At 37.3% G+C, this 20,710-nt stretch overlaps 1 protein-coding gene across 7 annotated transcripts in view; it reads left to right on the top strand.

The window, feature by feature from the left end:
- Window positions 1-20,710, top strand: part of GULP1 (GULP PTB domain containing engulfment adaptor 1) — a 150,036-nt gene that overhangs the window by 71,584 nt on the left and 57,742 nt on the right. For all 7 annotated transcript variants that reach the window (XM_039554729.1, XM_039554730.1, XM_039554731.1 and 4 more), the window contains exon 3: window positions 11,905-11,966. In XM_039554729.1, the coding sequence (XP_039410663.1) occupies window positions 11,905-11,966 (62 nt within the window). The remainder of the gene's footprint in view (window positions 1-11,904; window positions 11,967-20,710) is intronic.

Below are 20,710 nucleotides of genomic sequence, written 5' to 3'. Positions count from 1 at the left end.
TTTATTTCCGCTTGTAGGTAATTGTAACATCTCTATCAACAGATCTGTACCTGTCAGGTGCTTGATAGTGTTGCCAAGCTTCTTCCACATCATTTCAGAAACCATTTCATTATTCTTTAACTGTGGATTGACTTATCATGGCTGAGAAAGAAACTTGGGAGTTGTAGATTGTTTTGTCTAGGAGACCATATAATTATTTTCCTTTTTTTTTTTCTATTGACTTTTGATAATGTTTGAAGCTCAGCCTGCCATGTTTCAGAAACAGACCAGTTGTGTTTCACTGGACCCAGAGTGCTAAAATGCTCTGTCACTATTTCTTATCACCCTTGGCAGCTTCTGCATCTTGCCCGTATCATCAGGTTGTGCAGCTGTATCCTCAGTTTTCTGGGATCATTTGAGGGGTCTCAATTAATTTCTCTCTGTTTTTATTTCTTCATGAGAAAATTTCTTACTAATTTCTTACTAAGTCCTTACCTAAGTTTTTGCATGTTATTGTATTCAAAGACATTTGCTTTGTTGTTCAGTCAATTTCGTGTGCTTTCTCTTTACCCCAACAAGAAAAAAGTATCATATAAAAGCTGTCAGGCATAATGAAGTGCAATTAGTGTGGATTCCTAATAATGATTCAGAACCTGAGGAGACAGAGGAATTCAATGCTGTCATCCGTTTATTTTACTCATAGTAACACTCGTGACATTTCCATTCTCAGACCCTAGGAAAAAAACAAGTTTCAGTTAAGCAATTGTCAAGAATAAGTGAAAATTACATATTTTTAATGCAAATTGAAGTTCAGAAGAGCTTGGCTCTATCAGTTTTCGTGTGTAATAACTGCATTTGAAAATGGGTTCAATAGCTGGATATCCTTTACTGTATTTAATTTTTCCTCCCAGATCTCAGGATACAGTGATTTCCATTTCTTGATGGGTTCTTTGTGGGTTTCTTTTGCCCACAAGAATGGGGATAGTTTGAGGAGTTAACTATGTGGCTGCTGTGGCTTCCCAAGCAGTTCTTGCTAAACCCAAAGCAGTCTCCATATGGCTGTGCTGGTAGGGTTTGTGTGAATTACAAGTTCACAGTGCTCTGTTACCTTGAAGCTACAAAAACAAGTCTTAAATACATTGGATTGTGAGGGGAATTTAAATAGATGTAGGTGATACTTTGATAATAGGCACAGATTGTATCTGAATTGGGCAGCTTTATAGGATAAATGTTCCCTAATGTTCATTGTGATGATCAGCCTATACCAGTCCTTTAACAGGATGCCTATAGGGAAGGTAGTTGCTCATGCCATGGCTCCGCTCTTTTTGAACTGGGCAAACTGGGGACTACAATGTTTAGGACTGTGCTGTTCTTGCTGATGAGTTCTGTTCTCATGCCATCACCTGATTCGAGCAAAAACTTTCCTTCTAAATGTTCAGGAAATTATTTTATTTACAGACATTGGTAGGCAAAGCAAGAAAAGAAGCATTACAAGCAAGCTTTCTTTGTTTTTTTCCCCTTCTTCTTTTTCTGTTGGAGGCTGGATAGCAACCTGTGCTTTCACAAAAGAATTGCAATGAGATATGAGTTGCTAAGACAGAAAGAGAGCTCTTTTTTAAATTAATCCTGATCCTTTGCAGGCAAAAGATTCCATAGCTAAGATGTGTGGCATGAGTGCTTATGGAGTGAATCTGTTATGGGAACAGCAGCTTCGTCATAAATCAGAGCAGTGCTCTTGAGAGCACAGACCTCCACTTTCAGCATTACCAGTATTTCATTTTGCAGCACAATTTCTTACTACAGGTATAATATCTGGAGCCACTACTTTGTGTAAGTTTATTTTTGAGGGTCATGGTTTGGGCATGAAATAACCACTTCAGCTGACAACCTTGTGCTGAGTGCTCTGGCTTTAAAAAACTGGTGCAGCCATTGCCTGTCTGACTGCCCAAGATTTAGTACGAACAAGAACTCACCTGGAGAGTTTGTTTGTATTTGAGTTAGAATTACTGTATTTGAGTTGGAATTTTTTTTACTTGTCTGGTAGTCATTTTAGTTGAAGGCTTAATTGATATGCTTAAATCTCAAATTGGAAAAAATCAAGCTGTTCATCTTTCATCCTACTAACTACAATGAAAAATATAAGAAAACATGGATTTTTAAACGAATTCAACTTGTTTCAGAAGGTAATTAGACAGGTAATGATAAATAAATGGTATCTTTCAGCTGTCCAGATTGTGATATCTGCTCTCTTCTGTTACCCATGAGCTTGTATAACAGGGAAACAAACTTTAGGAACTAATACTGAAAAAAAGGTTCATTTTAGGTTTAAAGCTGATGTCAGCACTTGCTATTTTAAGTTGCATGTTTTAATGGAAAAAAAAAACCATTCAAAGCAACATAGCCTTTGTCTTGACTTCAGTACAGTTTGGTTGGACTATCAAATATGTGTGTTATGGAGAAAATTCTCAGTTGCAGAAATACTGTATTGTGGATGCTAAAAAGCAGGAGCTGAGGAATTTTCCAGCTGCTGAAGCATTTTGTGAAGTTTTCCTTTCTCATGCTTTAGTTGAGAAACAGTGAAAGACAGTTTTGTAAACTATTTGCAGGTGCAGAGTGTTGTGAGAATGCAGTGGATATTGTTTTGGTTCACTGAAGAAAATATTTTGAAATGGGTGTAGTTGCATTTAGCCAATCACTCTGGGAGGTGTATGGTCAAGCACCCAATAATGTCATTTCTCTATTGTGAATCAAGTTATATAAATGAGGTGGTAATTAATTAAAGAATGCCATTTATCCTGGAATTCCTGTGTCGTGATTCTCACTGTCGCTGCGGGTTACAGCGACACTATATGACTGTACAAACTGCACAAAAATAAACATTCTGTTTTCCATTCATTGATCAATGAGTGCAGTAAATTACATTGAAAAGATAGATTATCTTTTTTTTAAGGATCTCTTTCCTTCTCCCACAAAAACAAATTGATGAACAATTTATGTTCATGTATGTTGTTGCTTTGTGGTTATGACAAAGCTTGTGAAAATGTTTCTGTATCTATTGCACTTTTGGAAGCTTGCTTTTGTATGTGATCCAGTTTTGGGGAAGGGGATTTGAAGAGTCCTCTTTACTTTTAATTTTCAGTTTTTCCTTTAAAGTCACATGTGGTAGTATGCTCCCCTTGCAATGCTGTGGTGAAAAAAGTCTGTAATGCAGATGGAAGTCTGTTCAAGTTGAAATATGTTTGCATCTTGGTAAATTCAGTCACTCTTTTAAGTAGCTTAGGGATATTAATGTAATTCTCCTGTAAGAGATCTCTCTAAATGCTATATTGTTATGTAAATTTTTCTCATTCTTAGTATATTTGTATCTAAACTGAATTACTTACTTGTTCTTAATTTGGACTGGATCTTGTAATGTGATTTATTTGCATAAACAAAACAGAAAACATTAACTATGGGGGTTTTGTTTTGCTTATTTTTTTAGTGAATGGAATTGCCTTGCATAAATGAGTTCGGCACATTTTACTGATCCTGCATCCTTCTAATAAAAGATGCTAGTGTAAGAACTGGTGCATATAAGTAAGCAAAAAATAACTAGTATTTCCTGGCTTTTGCCTCATCAGAAACGTGAAACAAAACTACTGTTCCTTCCAGACAGAGACATATGTAAATATGGAATGACTGTAATTCAAACCCTCTGTGAGCAAAAGATTGAAACTTTTTAAGTGACACAAAATAGTGCTAAAATTGTAAATATATATTTCTACTGAATTACAATGGCTGAAATGGGTGAGGTTGTGGAGGATGTAGCAATTGAATTTAGTTTTTACTTTATTGCATGCCAGTGGTCCTCCTTCATCCCATAAAGAATGGCAGCCTCAGTTTTCTTATGACATGAAGTTCAATGTATGTGAGAATCTAAATTTTCTGGGGTTTTTCCATATGATAGCAGTTAATAAGGTGGATAATTGCTGCCAATTACCAGCTCCTGAGATGTAGATGGTCTTTATAATGCTAAATAGAATATATTGAAGTAATGGCCTGTTTTAAATCATAAGTTTCAGCAGTAACATTTCTGTGCAATGGCTTTTTATGGGTCTTATTTATGAAAGTGTAGACAGATGCATTTAATGGGCAGGGGCTGGCATATAAAAATCTGCAATCAAAGGTTATAGAATGCTCTTTTATGGGAATGGACTGGCTATAATATGATCTTTATTTTTATTATCAGCACATGCTGCATTCCAGAGATGACAAATATTTTGGTTTATATTTTTTCTCCTAATGAGCAGACAATAGGTGAAGGCCCAAAAGACTGATGGGGGATAAGTGTAGTCCTAAAGTAAATACTTTCCTTCTGTCAGAGTCTATTTCACATTGGTGATTTAAACAAATAGCCTGTTGTGTGCTGGGCTTCCACATTAAGAATAATGATAAAAACCACAAAGAGGAGATACTCATATAGTTTTAAAGGCATGAAGTAGCCACAGGCTCCCCCACTGTGGTCTTCAAATATCCTTGTGGTTGCACTTTGTTCTTTCGTAAAAGCATTCACCTTCCAGGGAAGAGATTAAAAAAAAAGCCAAAAAAACAAACAAAAAAAACCAACTCAACAAACCAAAACTAGATCTATATTTCCTCCTCTGCTCCCACCAAAAAAAAGCTGCTGCTTGATGATTCTAGGATTTTTTGAATAAAATTTTTTTTCAGGAGTGATGTGTGGAAGGAAAAGAGGGTACTTTTTTGGTATAACAAATATTTCTGTATTCAGCTGGTCTTGACACAAAAATCAGTTAATACTTTTATACTACCTCCACAAAGAGGTCATATGTATTCCAGTTACTGTTCCTTGTCTTCCTAAACATGTGGTCGAACCAATATTCAGTGGCCAAGTCCCTTTTTTGGATTGATTTCTGACTCTGGTTTTTGAAGTATTGTTTGTACTATTGTTCTCCTTAGGCTGTGGCAGCACCCCTTCAAGTACACCAGCAAGGAGTCCTGCAGGGTTTCCACCTTCATTTGGCAAGGACCCAAAGGTCTCCTCTTGGTGAGACAGGGAAGTGCTCAGTCTGACAGTTTGTGTGTGTTTGCAAGCATTTGTATGCAACTGGACATGTATTTATGGTAGTATATTCACATTCTGAAGGCAGAAGGGACAGCTCTAATTGTTTAGGGGAAAAAAGGGTTCCAGCATGTCTTCAGAGGAAGCATACAAATGAGGCGTGAGCTTTGGAAACCTTCTCCGAAGGATTCTTGGGTCTGTGCAGCTAAGCCTGGATTTTCCTTTTTTTGCTGGTACCGTGAGAATAGAAGGATAATTTCCTGTTGCTTATTTTATCTGCATTATCTTCAAAAAGGTATTGCAGAACTAATCTTATCTCTTGCCTGCTGTAAAGAATATTCTAGGCAGGTTAACAATGATATTTACAATAATAACTATTTGTCACTTCTCCAAAACCTCAGGAGCTCCTTTCCAGAAGACATGCGTGCTGCTGAGCCATAGGCACAAATACTGGCTTTACAGTGGGAGCAGCATGGAAAGAATCTGAACCTTTTGGCTTCAACCCTATTAAAATTTACACAGCCGCAGCTTAAATGCTTGAGTTGCACAGGTACACTGTGAGATAGCTGGATGAGTATCTAGTTAAAGGCAAAATATCTTATCCTGTGTGAAATAAATTACCAACCAGACCTTGATAGGAATCACAATGGCTACTTGGTTTCATAAGAATTTGTCTTATAAGGCTGTTGGAAAATTGCAGAGAACATCCTAAGTAGCTCACTCAGGAAAACACTATTTTGTGAAATCAAATCCTTTTGGTACATAAAAGGATGTACCTTAAGTGCATAAGCAAGACGAAGCTACAGATATGCATATTTTAGTTGTTCTCATGGTTGCTCAAACTCCTTTCTTCTCCTTCCAGTTTGAATTTTAAAGAAAGTTTCACTTAAACTTTTATACCACATTATTTCAGTGTTCTGGAATCAGAAAATTAATATTCTGTTTTAATTGTATTGAGATTGTCATTTGTGCTCCTTTTCCTTTGTTTTGACCTATCTACATAATGTTCTTACTTTAACAGTAAGAAATTCTTCAAAAGCTTGCTTTTCAAACACTTTTTACAAGTTAAATTGATACTCTTCCCAATTTATTTATAGTAATACTGGAATAGTTCACTGAACTCTTTCTCCGCAAAAAGACTACAAAAGTCAAAGATGGAGCTGGAGGTTTGATCTCTACATACGTCTTAGTGAAAACTTGCAAAAATGTGATCACTTAAAATAAATTATGCTATGCCAGTCTTTTTTGACTTTAACTAGAAGCTTTTATCAAAGACAGTGTAGCTCTTTTTGTAGCTAGAAGACATGAGGTATGGGCTAAGTAGTTCAGATTTATTTTCCTTGGTTTTTTCTGCTTTGGTTTAGGAAGTTGAACTTGATTAAAGTTCTTAACATAAATAAATCAAAAGTGAAAAAAAATTTGCTAATGACTGGTCAGTTGTAGTAACACTTTCATCCTACTTTCCTTTATTGTCAAAACCTAAATATTAGCATGCATATCTCAAAAACATAAAGTTTAATATGTGTAGGCTCTGCAGTGAATGTTACTGTTGAAGGAAATGCAAATACTAGGCTTATTTTCATGTTGTAGCTATACCAACCCAGCATTCTATGACACCATTTTGCAATTGTAGCAATCAGCTGTTTAAAACCATTTACATGGTCCTAAATATTATGAGAGAATGACACAGGCAAGGCATTCTGCCAAGCTCACTCTGTTCTAGGGAGATACAGCTCTTTTCTTGGCAAAGAATAAATATGCATCCAAAGAATATCTCGTGTTTGGGGGGGAAGAAAAAAATAACAGAAGTAACTATTTTTGAGCTATGCATATTGATGGATGTTTTTCTCTATATGTTTCTAGGGAAGGCTCTGACTCCTAATTTCAAGTGCTTAGTCATAGTAACCTGTTAAAAACTTTAATAAATTACTACTATTAGACACCCAGACTTAGTCATTCCTCTAGAAGGTGACTGGAACAAATGCTGAAGCTGAACCATGCAATAATATGGGTAGATTTGTTTGTTAATGATATTTAGGTGTTACATGCTGATGAAAATTCTGGTGCCAAGCATTCAGTCTCAGGCCTCAGCCTATCAGTCCCTGTGTTACCTGCAGTGGTCAAGAAGGCAGATTCTACCTTGCTGTCTGACCAGACTAAGGGAGGCTTTGTGAGAACCTGACTGTTTCTGCTGCAGTGCAGAATAAAGGAAGTTATTTAACAAGGTGACAGTTCTTGCGTGTCCCATTGCGAAGGTTTTCTTTCTTTACAGAAAAATAGATAACCTAGGAATAGTGAAAGAGATAGGTACTTATGTACATACACTGAAGCAAGTAAGTTGTTTGTTCCTGAGGCAATAATACCTAGATGCAGCACGGATCTCTTGGGATGATATCTTCTTCAGGAGACTCTTATTAGGCTGGTTGTCACATAAAATGTTTTTTTCATACCAAGTTCTGTAAAACAGGAAGAAAAGACAGTTCCCAGATTTCTTCTGTTAGCAATAAAAACATCCATCGATGTGAAAGGATTTTGATCTGGTAGAGAGCAAAGGCTTTAGTTTCTACCTTTTAGAAATTACTGTATTTTCACTGTGACACTAAAACAGAAAAAGTTAAAATCAGAGTCTTTCTCTTTCCATCATACTAAATGAATGGCCACTTGGTCTCGTGTGCTTTGATAAACACTTTAGAAACATTAATTAGTTAATGTTACTTAATGTTACTGAATTAATAATGATAGTAGGGTTTAGGGAGGCAGTTAACTAAAGCTGCACTGTGAATGTTCTGTTCTACAATCTCTTTGGGCAGTAATATGCAGAGACATTAATCTCAAAGGGAGAACAATTTCTTGGCACTGCTATTGCTTTCCTTTTTGGTAGATAAATGGTCAGCTGTGCTGTTATCTAACCTAATGTCATCCTCCCTTAAGTGCAGCACAGTTGTTCTGGGTACTTGATGAAGTCTCCGAGTCTGTTGCCTTCAGTGTGTGATTTGTCAGCACGTCCCCCTTCCCTGGCTCTTCAGTGCTGCTGAGGCCTCTGCAATGGCTCACACACGGGGCCCCCCGGCTGTGTGGGACCAACAGTTGGTGTGAAATGCAGATTGTAAAGGAACCTCCCCTTTTTTAATGGTATGGGGCTGGCATGATTCAGGGGGTTAGAAAGGAGACACGTCCCAATTCAGAGCAGTATTAATTCTCTGCCTAAGGAAGTGCCCAGCTCCTCTCTCCACTCTTGCAATTCAGCCTGTCAGACCCTTGGGTCTTCCTGCATTAACTTGATACAGCTTTCCCTTAGCAGACTGGTGTGTGCTGGCAGGGAACAAAACCTGAGAAGCTCTCACCCAAGTCAAATTCCCTTAAAAACTGCAAAGGCTGCTTGTGCTGCTGCTCCGGGGGCTCTCTGTGCCTATACCACACACTGAGCACGCCATGCACATGCTGAGGTGTTGTGGAGAGGCTCCACACAGGATTGCAAATCCTGCTTAATAAGGGCTGTGATTTACCCGTGCCCTTGAAATCAGAGTGGTGACCCTTTTTCGCACCTCTTGTTTCATGCAGTGTGGGTGGCAAAACCACCACGTACTCAGACGTCTTTGAATTTCTCATATCTCAGTTAAGCATAGGTTTTATGGGACTCTGAATGGTCAAACTCATAATTCTCAAAACCTCATAATTCTCAAAAACAACCAAGCACTTTTAAAAACTTTAATGTAAACTCTAAGGCAACCTAGATTAGGAACTTCAGACAAGATCTAAAATAACTGTGGTTTTCACCCAGTGTAATAGCATAAGTCTTTTCACTTTCTATTACGGTTAACATTAGATGCATGTGGTTGTCAGGTTTGGTTTTATCAGGGCTTTCAGTCCTTTCTTTAGGACTTACTGTTTTATTTAGCTGGGAAGTGTCTAGAACTCTTGCTGTGGTGTATCTAATAAAATAATAATATGAACTGTGATTTTCATTGTAGGGTTTCATATTTTGCTTTTTGCTTCAGAATGAATAATTAAGCTTCAAGCTGTGAAAACTCCTTAAAAATTAAATTAGGTGAGGGATCATGCAAACCACAAGCCATATCTACATCAGATATTTGACCAATACTTATTTTATAGATTTTCTTTTTTCATGTTTTTCTGGTTTATTGCATGCAAAATGTCTGAAATTTAGTCTTTCTCAACTGCTGTGAAATCAAACTAATTCTAAGCAGTATTTCAAACAGCTCCTGAGGGTGGTATAAATCCAAAATCAGACCTTACAATTCAGAAGGAGAGGCTGGTAACAAACTACCCCATAATAGCTTGCATGATTTTTTGCACATCTTTGCTCTCACCCTGAATTTTGCCTTGTATTGATTTAGTTTAGCATTAAGAGTTCTTTCCGAAGTGCTACCACTCTGTAATTATTACTTGCCTCTAAGAAATGGATTTCCATTGTCAATGGAAATCTTCAGTACTTGTGTCACAGTGTCTGTGGATCTACATGTGAATGTTGGACTATTTTAACCAATAGCACAAGAATCCTGGAGTGTCTTTTGGTACCCTGCTAAGTTACTGATTTCATTTTGAGCTGACAGCACCTGTCCATATTTGCTGATCTTCCTCCCAGTTAGGGGTACCAACAGTTACGGCAACACTCGCGCAGCAGTGTTAGTCCTTGCTGGAATCTCTGTAACATTACTGCTGGAGGCTGGTAGGCAACCTTATGATTTCATAGAACCACTTTAAGTAAAGCTTTGTACATGATAATAGTATTGGAAAGATTATCTGATGCTGAATTAAGACCAGCATTTCACACTTGACTCCCAAACTAAATAGCATTTTTTTCAGGTTTGAATTTTCCCTGATGCGTAGAAGGGAGGAAGAAACATTTGCAAGGAATAGTTTTGATGGTACCTGTCTTGCCATTTGTCTGCTTGTAAAATTGCTTTAGAAGCCACAGCTCTGTCACTTGTTTGTTTGGGTACTAGGCATAAAATGAGTGGAGAACTATTGTAATTTCCTTGAGAGGTTCAGTGCTCTATTTTTACTAGATTTTGCTTTATAAATGTATAGACGTGATACTATGCCTGCTGAAGCTAGTAAACAGTGATGTGCAGGAAATGGGTAAATTAACCCTTGGTGTTAGCAATGTGAATGCAGCTGGAGGAGCTGACATTGGCCCTGTGCAGGTGTTCACTGAGCAGGCTGGGGCAGTGAGCAGTCCTGCCCTGAGTGCCAGCTCCCCTGTGCCTGGCCTTGCCAGCGAGCCTGGTGACCAGCTGCTTGACTGGGCTTTGGGTCATCTCCTGGGCTGACAGGCTTTATTCTACCAGTCCTAATTCACAAATTCACTGGGATGGTTATTTTGCCCTTTCAGATAACATCAGCTTTTGCTTCTATGTTAAAGTAGAGGTCCCGTTTCAGGTGTTAAAATATTCTGGGAAATGAGTTCTTGATTCCAGCAGTCCAATCACGAGCCACAGTTGAAAGGAAGAGCCACTTTAATCATCCTCCTGGGTGCTGCTGCATGGACAAATCATTCTTCCTTAATTAAGAAGTGATAATATCAGTCTTCAGTAATGGAACTGAACATTAGTGCCATCTAGAATGGAACTTGCTTAGGGACAAAAAACATTCTCCCAGCTTTGCAGTTCTGATCCTGTTACAGTGATGACTGGTATCTTGTTTTACTGTTTTCTTGCTTCTGCATATTCTAAAATATTCAATTATTGCTTTAGTGTTAATGAATGTCACAGCTTTCGCTCTTTAACAGTTTGAAATGAATGGAATTTTATTGTCCTTATGTGTCGCTAACAAAAAAGTTAGTAATTACTGTAACTGCAACTCCCCATAAAGGCAAAGGAAATTGTGAGCATCCAAGGGTAGAATTTTGCTTTAAGCTGTTATTCTCTTACTTAATTCAATAAAGTTCCAGATTTGTGACTTTAATTCATGCTAATTTAAACCAGGATAGTCTCAAGTTAGAAACTACTACTAAATGTTCAATATATGTCGTATAAAATACTGATTGGAGTTACAGATTCTCCCAAATGTGTGATTATGCAAATTTAGTATTTTGGAATATTTTTGTTTTCTTAAATGCTCTCAAATAAGAAAACTTTGAAAAATTGTTTCTAAGATTGTAATTAAAAAGAAGCTTTTTCTTAATATTTGGAGTTCCACCTTAAATTGTGTAGAACATTCAAAAAGGCCATTAAAATAAGAGGGGAAGATGTATTTGACAAAAAATTACAAAATTATGTCACCATGCAGCAGGAAAAGTAAGAGAATAACACAGTCTTGGAATGTGAACGTTAAAGGAGAATATACAAATTTGTTTAGCAAATGTATAGGAAGAATTACAGGGGATCTGAGCTTATAAATCAGATCTAAAACTTATGAATCTGATGCGCATCCTTTTTGTTTTGTGAGGATTAGGGCTTTCTTCTGTCAGTTACAGCTTGGATAATTTTTTTTGTCCCCTTAATGTCTTGATAATTCATCAGAAAAAGCACATAATTCATCAAAAAAACATCATTAGAGGCACAAGATGCCGTCAGTGCTTCAAACAGCAGGATGCAGAAAATACTGATCTGAGGCAGAAACAGCAAACAACCTTAGACCAATTAATACATTTGGGGGAAGGAGTTGTAATTCTTAGGGAAAATCAAGTTGGTTAAAGTAGGAAGTGTGCCCAAGAGAAAGAAGCAGGTTCTTTCATCTAAGTGTATGGGAAGGTGTGAGATATTTCCCTCCAGCACCAGTAACTACTTCACACAGTTTTTTGAGTAAGAGGAGGATTGTTATCTTTTCCACAGAGATATTATTATATCTAAGTTAATGATTGGATAACCCATTCAGTGCTTTTTTATTTTGCTTTTCTGTAGACAAAACATGGATGCACACTCCTGAAGCCTTATCAAAGCATTATATTCCCTATAATGCAAAGGTAAGAAAATATGAAGTTTTCTCCTCATACTTTTAGAACACAGCATGTTCTATCTTGTTTTTAACTTGAAAACTGCAGAGATGTGGATTTTCCAGATGAAATAATGAAGACAAACTTAGTAAATGTCTGTTTTGCAGGTGAAAATGTTCTGTTTTTAATGGCCAATTGATTCTTGTTCTGATTTATGGTTTACTACAAAGCAAACTAGTGTTCTTCCTGTGCTTGATGCTGGTTTTTTTTAACGGATGGAAATTTTGAGTGCAAAGGAATTTAACACCAGGCTGTATGCTTACAATATTATTAAAATTAACAGCACAAACTTCTTTTGAACAATATCAAAGGCAATCCTATCTGTTGGCTATATTGAAATGTCACATACTCAGGAAATAATGTGTTAGAATAATAATGGCATTTTTGCACAGTAAAGCCAAAAGCCTTACTTTTATTTTCTTATCCTAATTACAGTGAGATAAGTATGTATAAGTAATGCTTCAATTTGTATATTGACATCTGCTGACAGGAAATGTATCTTACCAAAACACCTTAGAACCTAAAGGTACCTAAATACCTAAATATCAGCTTAGAAAATAGTTTGCTAAAATGAGGAGAGAATATGCAGCCATCAGCATAACTCAGAGTAAACTGAGTAATCTGCAATTACTTGCTCAAACTGAGAGTATAATACAATAAAATTCTATTGTGGGCTGTTCTGGATTAAATTCTCTTATGATTGGTATTTCTTAATATAAAAAAATTTCTTAAAGTAGTCTTAATGAAAAATCAATGTGAAAATTCTTGACATCAAAAATTTATATTTTTTAATATATATTGAAAATATTTGTTTCACAGGCCAGAACTCAGGTTTCTTCATGAGTGTTCCCTGCTTTTGTGTTTTCAATTTTCTTTTGCTTAGCACTGCCGCACACTGAGCAAGTATCTGTAGTGGAAAGTGGAGTCTCATTCTCCCAGTTGCCAGGTTTTGAACGTGCTTTTATTGTGTATGTTCTCAAACGGAATTCTTGTCCAAAGGACGCATTACCATTTAACTGGATAGCCTTGCCAGACACCTTGGCTTTATATTACACTTTTTGAGAGGGAGGATTACTTGCTGTGGTGACTGTGCCATCTGTTTTAAGAGCAAGCTGAAGCCGTGAGTTTTTTCAAAGCACTGAACAATGTCTCTTCATTTCTGGTCTTTGAGAGAAAAAAGGAAACCTCCCTCCTCTTTCATGTTTCATTGTCTTGCTTAAGAGCATATCTGGTGAGCAGGTGTCAATGCAGATATGCAAAAAAAGAATTAGAATAAAGAAAATGGTGGCAAGAGGGTGGTAATTGTATAAACAACAGCAGTAGCAACTTCTGGAGCAGAAGAAAAGGATGGAGAATTCCTATCTAAAGAAAGTCTGCTCTCAGCCGGGTTAGGAAGACTCTTGGTCCAAAATGTCTTTCCAGTTTTTTAGGCTGATACGTGCCTAAGTGCCCTCTCCAGTTCTGCTCCTGTTTATTGTTTATACCAGGACCTCCTCGACCTTTGTGCTGGTGTGCTCTGTCAGAACACTTGCAGGAAACTGCAATTTTAATACCACATATGTGGGTATGTGTGCTTGGGGTTTGGTTGTGGTGTTTGGTTTTTTTGATTTTTTTCTTTTTAAGAAAGTTAACCCAGTTTTTCCCTAGAATCACAGTAGAAAATCAGTTATTTGATTCAAAGCAAGCAACATGTTGCTCTGCTCTGTAACTGGATTGTGAAGGGTATGGGGTTCCCTACCCTGTTTTTTTATGGACACCTGGAATATATTTGCACAGCTTTTATGAAGTTAGCTGGCATATGCAGGCATAGTATTAATAAATCTAGATGATATTTCCACATCAGTTCTCATTAAGTTTTGCCATATTTTGCACTTTAAGAGGAAAGTATGCATCTATCAGTACCTTATTTGAGGTTTGCAGGATTTTGGGTTTTAAGTGAAATGTCTCATTGATTTCATAACTTGTAACTACCTTGTGAGATAATGACTAAAAGCTTCAGAAAACCTTAATAACACAAGTATTGAGCAAGACTCATTGATTTTTCCCCAAAATGTTTGTATTGTTCCACTTCCAATTCTCTAACATTCAGTTCATGTGTCTTCCTTATTTGTTGGGAAGAAAAAACAACACTTGATCTGATTTATTTCAAAAAATAATCATGTGAGGGAAGAATGACATGTTCAGAAAATCAAATAAGTTTGATGGAAAGTAATATGAGAGATGCTTTTTGTCCATGAGCAAGTGAGCTGTATTCTATTCTATAGTTTTTTGGATGCAGATTACTGTGGGTGGAAAAGTGATTTCTGTTCTTTATAAGACACAAAATTAGTTTCTCTGACACTAACCTTCTGAGATGATCAGAACACAAAGAGCTTACTGGGAAAGGTGAGATTCTGTTGATTCTTAAGACAGCTTGTTGATGAAGCGCAGTTCCTGAGTTGACTGTTACCTTATTAAAAAAAAAAACCTAGCAAAGTTAACTGGAGATTAAAGAACCCTGCAATATTGACAACTGGCCCTTTTTTCTACAAATTGGAGAGGACTTTTTAACAGAGAATTAGTAACGTCTTGTTATCTCTTAGAACATACACCCTCAGGATGATATATGGCCATAATCCTCTTTGCAAGAAAACATGAGCCTAGTTTTTTCAGAAGTAAAATCCAGGAGCCATGAGTCTCCTAAGGAAGCCCTTAAATATAAAAGTATCTTGAATTTCTCTCTCTTTTCCAACACACCCACTCCTACTTTGCTATTTTAAAATTTGCTGATTTTGGCATAGTTTCCATGGTGTAAACCCATGAGGATTTGGGCTTTAGGGTTTTCTATTTGGGTGGGGGGACAGGGACAAACTGAAATTTTCCCTCTTCGGTTTTGTTTGCTTTTGTTTGTTTAGTGTTTTTTCTTGGGTTCTTTTTTTTTCTTATCTTACTGATGTCTTGGTCTACCAGAAGGCATTGATAATAAGACTTCCCATACTTCAGCAAGCTATGGATATGAAACCTTGGTTTATTGAAGCCAGAATTTTGACATCAGTTCATGTTCCTATATTGTTCTTACCTGTGTCACTCTAAATGAAAGCATATTGGTCACACAATTTTTTTCCCCCAGAAAGATAATTTAGAATTTTTATAGTACAGTATCAAATTTGGACTCATTTTGTTGTAGTGGCATGACAGTTTTAATGTCAACAGGATATAAAATTCTAAGGCAACCCCAAATTCCTCTTCTGTGACAACTTTTTCTATAATGTTCCTTCATTAAGAAGAGATGTATTATTTTCTGTACTCTAAGGAAAAAAGTTCTCTTTTGCCCTTAAGTTAATTCTCTTGATTTGAAACCAGTTTCCTTTCTGCAAAACAAAAGTGATCAAAGTGTGACTTTATAATGGAATAAGACTGAAGCCTTTAAAAAGGACTGGTTGTTGTCATCACGTAACCACCGAGTGGTGCCTTTCTGCCAATCCAAAGCTGACACTGCCCCAGCCAGCAATGTTTACTGTGTCTCTCTGTAGTATTTGTGTCTGTAATCCCCTTTAGAGGCACTCGCTTATTTTTTGGCTTATATCAAACTTCCACATGCACAGCTTTCCATTTTGCAGATGAGAGATTCTGCTTTGCCAGCCTGGTGTTCACACTGGCTGCTGGTCAGGCAGGGGGTCAGTGGCTCTGACCTTGCAGAAGGGCTGCTCTTTCACATGACAAGTGATGGCACGGTAAACCCTTGGGAGGATGTTTCGCCAAGAGATGCCTTGGCTCCCCAGTGCTCACACAGCCATTGGCCTAATGCTTGCTTCACACTCACTGTCAAAGTTCTTGTATTGTCAGCTGCATATTCGATTTTTGATGTAGTAGCTTCAATTTGAAATTTTTAAGCTAAATGAACAATGCAAAAAAGGAATTACTAATGGTCACACTTTATGATCTTGGAGGTCTTTTCCAACCCAAATGATTCTGTGATTCTGTAATAAAAGACCTCCCTTGGCAGTACCTGAAACTATTAGCCTTAGCTGTAGGACAATCAACAGTTTATTTAGATTTTAAACTATATGTAATTTCTTATTCCATGTATTTTTTTATCATCAAGGAATGGCAACTAATACTCTTCTGGACAAGGTTCACAGGTCAAATGATGTAATTACTATAGCAGGGCTCTAGGTGCAGTTATGTCTTTTGAATATCTGTGTTTTGCTGTCATTAATGTACAGTATCAAAGCCACATTTTTGTGGCATAAACTGCACTTCTACTACAGTTTTTGTTGCTATTGCTATAGCAGTTCTCTTTTTCTATCCAGTCAGCATTGAGCAGAATGTTCATGACTGTGTCATTAAAAGTAATGAAAAAATGGTAAATTGTATGTAGCGTTCCCAAGTCAGCAGAGGTCCAAGGCACACTATTAAAAGGTATATTTAAGATATGTGGTGAAGTTAGATATAGCAAGATATTTCAAACAGAACACAAAAATACTGAAAATTAGAAACTACTGCAGTAGAAGGGAGCATTATGAAAAATAATGAAGTTTCCTGCTTTAAATATTTTATAATTAGAATTAATAACTTAATTAAATTTCATTAGAGTACCAAAATCTCTTGCTTGTGATCATAATTAATTTAGTGTTTAAGCACAGGAAAAATTAGTATTGTGAAAATACCAAACTGAGATAAGAAAGCTTAAAATTGTAATTTTACAAGGGAATGCAAAATTGAACTTCTTAGTTATTTCTGATACATTACAGTAATTAAACTTGGGGCTCATTATACCAAATATGAATAAACATGTAAATGAAATACAAAAGATTTAAAGTCTGCAACAGGTACTCTCAACAGACTTTGTTTCTTACTCTCCAGAAGATGATTTCCTTCAAATGAATAAAATTTATGAGCAATTCCAGTGTTTCTTCCTTAAATTCCGTTTGTGTATAATAATTCCAAGCAGTTTAATATAATAGATAATGTTTCATTTCTTTCCTTTTTCAGGAAGAGGAACCAATAGGGCATATGTGTTTCAGTGAAATATTTTTGGTAGGTGCTAGTTAAAAAAAAAAATTAACAAGAGTTAATTTAATTGGGGAAGTGAGATAAAAAACAGTGGTCATGTTTGCCAATACTTTATAAACTCCAACTGAAGTGCAAAATGGTAGCTCTTGATCTGTTGTCCAGGGCTCTCACCTTCTTTAAGGTTCTGCCTGTCATCCTTTGGGCTTTTCTTTAAGCTCCATTTTCCTTGAAATTTCTGAGTACTGTGTGACGTGACTTCAGTTACAACTATGAAACATTTGCAACGCAAGTAAGTTATGGAAGCCGGAGTTTCTTGGCAGGAATCACAAATAGTTCATACCAATTAATGACATTCAGCATAGGATCTGAGAAGTAATTGGGGTCCCTCTCTCAGTAATGCAGTAAGATGTTAAAAATGTCGTAGAGCCCCTTGACTACAGTGAAGCCAATGTGTAATCTGGCACAGCCCTAGAGTATTCCCTATCCTGAGCAAGTTTTAGTTTTTCCTTGTATCCAAGCAGTTTGTTTCTCTCACATAAATTGCCATCACATCCATTTATTTAGCACCCTGGCTGCTTAATTACAGTCTTTTTCATCATCTCTGACTTTGAGCAGTCTAATTTTCACTTCTCTCATTAAAGAAAAATGATTTTGAAACAGCTTAAGAGTTTTAGATATATATATATATTTATTTTAGTAGAAAATTCTAGAATCAGTTATTTTGCACATTGATAAAATATCTAATAACTATTATCTGGATTGAAAATACAAAACTGCAAAAGATTTAGCTCATTGTTGAACTTTGAAACACCCTCAATTTTAGGAAGCAGGAGTGTCCTATGTATCCTTGAATGTTGGGGTTGTCCCTTGGCTGTTCTGTGTTTGGATTAGGATTTGCTTTGGGAGTTGAAATGGAACAATCTAGTGTAATATAAGTTGGAAGGGTCCTCTGGAGATGATCTGGTTGATTCTCATCTAAGAAATGATTTCTAAGCCAGGTGATACAAAACAGAACCTTATGCAATTGAGCTTTAAATGCCACTAAAGGCAGAGATTCAGAGCCTCTCATCAGCCAGTTCCAGGACATACTCCCTACCATTCTGACTTTTTTTTTTTCCTTATTTCTAGTAATAATTTTCTGCAGCTTGTGACTCCCAGCCTTACACACACATGCACACGTATACACCAGACTCATCACCTTCAGGCTGAACAAGTGCAGCTCCGTGTCTCCTGACCATCACCTTCCCTGTCACATTCCTCACCACTTTCAACCCCAGCTGAGGTTTGGCTTTTCTAAATTCATCCTTGCATGCCTGGAAAATACATCTGTATTCCTTCTATGTTGCCTGTCTCATGTCCCCCTTCCACACCCTCTCCTTGTATCTGTGCCAGCTGTAGCTGGATGCTCAGTCAGCTGTTCAGGGATGCAGGAATGCTTTTGGGAATTACGAAGTCTAGCTGATTGCTGCCTGTCCCATGGCTTTAAGAGAAAAGGTGATGTTGGTGTCTTACTAAGAGGCTTCAATGACCATAACAGTTGGTCTAGTAACCTTTCACACTGAAGTCAGGCTTAGTTTAAGCTTCCAAGTGTGAATGCAGCTTAAGGGAACAATAGAACTACCGGGGCTTAATTTACCCTGCAGGGCCTAAAGAGTATCCCTGTTGGGGAGCCCATACAGAGAATTGCTGAATGTTGCTGCTTACGCAGAGCTGGTCTCTTCGTGGCAGAGGGCTGTGCTCAGCTTTAGGAACTAGGATTCTGAAGTTTCTGGAGCACAGGTATCTCCAGGTTCCTCACTTTGTTTAGATATGGGGAAGAATCAGGCCTAGGTGTAATTTTAAGCCTTCTGTTTTGTTTTACTTCAAGAATGGGTTGTTGTTGCTCTATTTCATCTTAGAATCAGTTGCAGAGGGGTTGGAATGTGAAACTCCTGGAATTGATATGACTTCTGGATTATGGGGCACATAGTTTATATATGTATGGTAAGCTTCTTTCTGGCTCAAAGCTTTTTGCAACCTTTTACTACAAGATTTGATTTCCTAAGTATGTATATTGTTTTGGTTAAGTTTGAAAATCCACGGCAGGGGATTCTGTGGTATTGATTTCTCTGGCATGGAAGACTTGTGTGGATGGTAGGATTAACAGAGCACACTGGTGAAGAACAGAGTACTTGAGACCCAACCTGTGGCAGGTACATTCTTTACATTATTTTTGTTGTATAAATTATTATTCTTTATGTAGATTATTATTATTATTATTATTAGCTTATTCTTCTAAATTGTGATTCTCGGTGTAGAAAGCTGTTTGTTGGAATGTAGAACAGTCATGTGTTCAAGTGTTAATCCAAAAAGTTCTGAAAGTAGAATATATTTGTTTTTATAGAAAATGCAAGTGGAAGTTTTTCTGTAGTAGTAATAGCAACTCTCAACAGCAATGCATAATATGGCATTTGGAGAACAAGTCCTGTGAGGAGCTGCTGAGGGAGCCCCAGATGCTCCCCAGCTGTTTAGCCTGGAGAAAAGGAGGCTGAGGGAAGACCTTATTGCTCTCTACATGTACCTGAAAAGAAGTTGTTGAGAGGTGGGGGTTGGTGTCTTCTCTAAGGTAACAAGTGACAGGACAAAGGGAATTGGCCTCAAGTTGTGCCAGGGGAGATTTAGGTTGGATATTAGGCAAAATTTCTTCACTGAAAGGGTGGTGAGGCATTGGAACAGGCTTTCTAGGGAAGTGGTGGAATCACCAGCCCTGAAAGTGTTCAAAAAAACATGTGGATGTGGCACTTAGGGACATGGTTTAGCAGTGAACATGGCAGTGCTGGGTTAACAGTTGCATGCAATGATCTTAGAGGCCCTTTTCAGCCTAAATGATTCTATGATTTAGTATTGAACACAGCATCCGAAGCGTATTTCTAAAGACACCGTGTTAACTACAAGTTTAAAAGTATGTTTTGAACAGTTGCATCACTGGCCTTCCCTGGCAATGTCTCCAAAGAGGTGAGCAATGAGATTGTTGAGACAAAATCTCAAATCATTAGAAGCTTTGTAGCAGCTTTTACAATGTCATTTTCCTATTCTTCAGAGAAAGACTAAGTTAGTATTTGAGTATTAATCTTCACTTTATTGTGATGCTCTGAGTCATGAGTTCCTCAGGCCTGGATAAGAGCAGGCACTCACTGACTAAGGAGCAGTGAGTGATCTGTCTGTTCAAGACAACTAAGTAAGACTCAGAGGTCTGTCGAGTCAGAATTAACAAAGCAAAAAAGAGTGTACAAAGACCTTAGGGCCAACAAAGATTTACTCAACCCTCTACATCTGTCTTTGTTCCTTCTCTGTTGCTCATATATATTCCCTTGCCTCTCCTTAAGCCTGCTTGAAACTGCCAATTAGCCTAATTAGCATGTCCTCCGGGATTCCCCCTGCAGCTCTATTTCCATGAGAGCTGTCAGCTGTGGGAATGTGAGGTTGCTTTAAGAAAGCCTTTCAGGCTCTGCACTGTCAAGTATCAAGTGAGTTGCATGTCTGACACTGGAATTAATAGGCTGTAGGGTTCAAACATCTGGATTATTGTACTCGTGGGCTAGGTGGCCCACAGCTGTTTATAGATTGGCTTGCTTTAAATTAAATCAGGCCTGCAGATGAATTACTCTTTCCTATCTCCCATATTTGTTCTCAGCCTTTCTATAAACTAGAAACAGAGCTGGTTTGTAGAAAATAAGAGA

This window comes from Corvus cornix, chromosome 7, assembly GCF_000738735.6.
Source record: "Corvus cornix cornix isolate S_Up_H32 chromosome 7, ASM73873v5, whole genome shotgun sequence".
Lineage (NCBI taxonomy): Eukaryota > Metazoa > Chordata > Aves > Passeriformes > Corvidae > Corvus > Corvus cornix.
Note: the sequence above shows the minus strand (reverse complement) of the source record. Positions and strands in the feature narration are given on the sequence as shown.